The sequence below is a fragment of the Lucilia sericata genome, unplaced genomic scaffold (genome assembly GCF_015586225.1).
Source record: "Lucilia sericata isolate MDLA Ls3-8-SP2 unplaced genomic scaffold, ASM1558622v1 Contig000575F_arrow, whole genome shotgun sequence".
Classification (NCBI taxonomy): Eukaryota; Metazoa; Arthropoda; class Insecta; order Diptera; family Calliphoridae; genus Lucilia; species Lucilia sericata.
Window position 1 is genome coordinate 132086 of NW_023994583.1, and position 2915 is coordinate 135000.

General features: G+C 36.3%; 1 protein-coding gene across 5 annotated transcripts in view; it reads right to left on the reverse strand.

Moving 5' to 3' along the window:
- Nucleotides 1–2526: 2526 nt before the first annotated feature.
- Nucleotides 2527–2915, reverse strand: part of LOC119606379 (pyruvate dehydrogenase (acetyl-transferring) kinase, mitochondrial) — a 25829-nt gene continuing 25440 nt past the window's right edge. For all 5 annotated transcript variants that reach the window (XM_037959817.1, XM_037959818.1, XM_037959815.1 and 2 more), the window contains one exon: nucleotides 2527–2718. In XM_037959817.1, coding sequence (XP_037815745.1) covers nucleotides 2653–2718 — 66 coding nt within the window. In that variant the 3' untranslated portion in view covers nucleotides 2527–2652. The remainder of the gene's footprint in view (nucleotides 2719–2915) is intronic.

Consider the following 2915-nt stretch of genomic DNA (forward strand, 5'->3'; position numbering starts at 1 on the left):
AGATGGAAGACTGTTTCTTCCTTTTCCTTGTCTTTGCAACTGCGAGTGTTCATTGAAGGGGAGCCCAAGCCGACTTACATGTCTGCCTAGTAACCAGTGTCCTGTTATTACCGCTATCAACTTCGATATATCCCGCCTACTTCAGTTTATAAGGTGTCTTGTGCGTTTCCCATTGAAGAAGGGCCACAATAACTTGGCGCCTTAACATGTGTCTACATAGGTTATTTCATCTATTATTAGCCTTTTGAAAAAAGAATATGAGGATACTGCTCTTGATAAAACCTAACGGAGTTGCTACTGAAACGGCATTGGAGATACCAAGAGCAGATCCCGTTCTGGCAAGCCCATCCGCCTGTTAATTTTCATAATAGTCCCTATGCGTAGGGATCCAAACAAGGGTAATGTCAGACAGGCGACCCCGCCTTGGTAGGAAAGTAGTAGTATAAGAATTTGAGAAAAATTGAGAGTGCCGCTTAACTATCGACAAAAATTCCTATGTTGGCGCGAATATTCAGGTCATCTAGTACCCTAAAGATTGACATTATAGCAAATAGTTCAGCCAGAAAGACACTGCAGTTGTTGGGAAGATGGTAAGATATACTTTTCCCTGCTTCTTCACAAAAGACACCTTGACCAACACCGCTGTTCATTTTAGACCATCTGTAAGGATTCCACTTGCTCCTGGAAGGAACTCTGACTTTGAAAACTTTATCGAAGTCTGTGTGTGGGGATTGGATCAAGATTGGAGGTAATAGGTTTAAAATCAAGATTGGAGGTAATAGGTTTAAAATCTTAGCGTGCCCATATGTTCTTGATCCTCAACTTCCGGATAAGTTAAGCCTCGCTACGCTGCAAGCAGATATCGCCATTATATGCAGATCTATTGGTAGAACTAGTCCTTCAGAAGTTCTGATGGACTAGTTCTTATAGCATCTGTTATCCCAATTCATACTGATCTCAAAACTTTCTATAGATGATCTACAACAAACTTTTGTTGAGTGTGTTCTTGATGAAAGATGTTCTGATGATGATCAATCAAAAGTTATCGGTATCGAGGACATGAAGAACACATTTCAATGTAATACATATGGAAAAGTAAAATACACTCCACGTTGCGACGGTACACCGATACTGTATGCAGACGAATTTTTCTAAAATAAACTTCGTAGCTCCGGCCTAAACATGAGTTGTATTCAATGTTTGGTCTGTTCAGACCGTTATAAATGACCGAGACAACAAAATCTGCATGTGTTTGTTCTTTTAGATGCTACATTGACTTTTTCGGGAGTTAAAACCGATCCTATTCAGAGGTTGTTACCATGTCGTGGTTGGGTGATTCATTCATGTTTTGTCTCAAGTCCATTGCAGATTTTCTTGTCATCGGCGAAAGAGTAAATAGTCAATGAAGGTCGTGTATGAAAATAAGAAATAGAGTGGTAGATAAAACAGAGCCTTGCAGTATCCATGATTTAATCTTTAACTTGTTTGACGAGATCCCATATATGTATATATGTATAACAACTCGTAAAGTTCTATCTCTGAAATAGCTCTAAATAAATCGAGATAAGTTATTATCGACACCAAATGCAATTAATTTTGATAGAAATTAACCATAGCACACTTTACTTCTGCGAAAATAGTAAATGGAATGACATCAACTTTCCAAATCTCCCGTATATCGTTCCTAAATGAGTTGTAAATATTTGAAAAGATGAGAGTTGACCATACTTTCCACAACTTTAGACAGTGCTGTTCAAAGTGAGCGACAATTTTCTGGTGTTTTCTGTTCTTCTTTTTTTAGAATTGAAGTTACATTAGGAATCTTCCATTACATTAGCATTCTTTACAATGCCGAAAAGATTAGCAAATGGGCGAGCTTAATTCGAAGATCACTGCTTCAAAACCCCTACCGGTATGCCATCTGGTCCAGAAAGTTTTACTTGCACTAGGAATATTACGAAGTCACTGCTGGTGCGTCTTAGTACTCTGGCACAAAAAGATCTGACTTCAGTTTGTTCGATTTATATTGAGTCAGATTCTGAAAGCTTAATCTCTTCTTGGATGAAATGAGTAGTTTCATTTCCAGCATAATTGTATTTATAACCATTTTAATCGACTACGCAATTGGTTCTTCGCGCCGGAACGACTCAGAGTTCAACGGCCAAGGATGGTCAACACAGCTACAACAGCAACGCACTTTTACTACATACCGAAATAATTTAAAAAAATAAAAGTCATAAAACGAACGATTTAGATTTTATTAAACTACGTACAATTTAAATGTAATTTAAAGGTATTTATTTGTAACTTACACATACATATTACATACTAAAAAATAATAAATATTTTGTGCCGTTAATCAATAAGTAGAATAACTCTAGTTAATACGAGTGTATATTTTGAATGTTAGTAAAAGGATTCTCTTCAGTTGCTGTCGCTTTGTTGGATTGATTGATTCTAAAAAAAATTTGATTACTAAATTGTACCGAATGTGTCAGTTATTGTTGCTGTTGTCAAGGCTGATGATAGCCGATGGTGTATGATGATAATGTTGCTGCTCTCTGGGCGATTCAATTAAAATCCTTTTGATGATTTTAAGCTCCTGCTGTGTCAATGTCGCTGTTGCTAATCATTTGATGGTGGTAGTATTTTTCATAGAAAATCATTGAAGCGTTTGGGTGCTGAAGCATTCATTTGACGGGAACTCATATCGGAACTCTAGAATTTTATAAATTTACAAAAGTGTTTATAATTAAAGAAATGTGTTTGTATGTTGGATAAAAATGGACATTTACATGTGCATGAAATTCAAAATCCTTGTACTGATTTGATAAACTATGGGTTGGAAACTAATGGTTTAAATTATGAAATATTTAATATTGAAATGCACAGTGGGTAAGTAGAAAATTCTAATA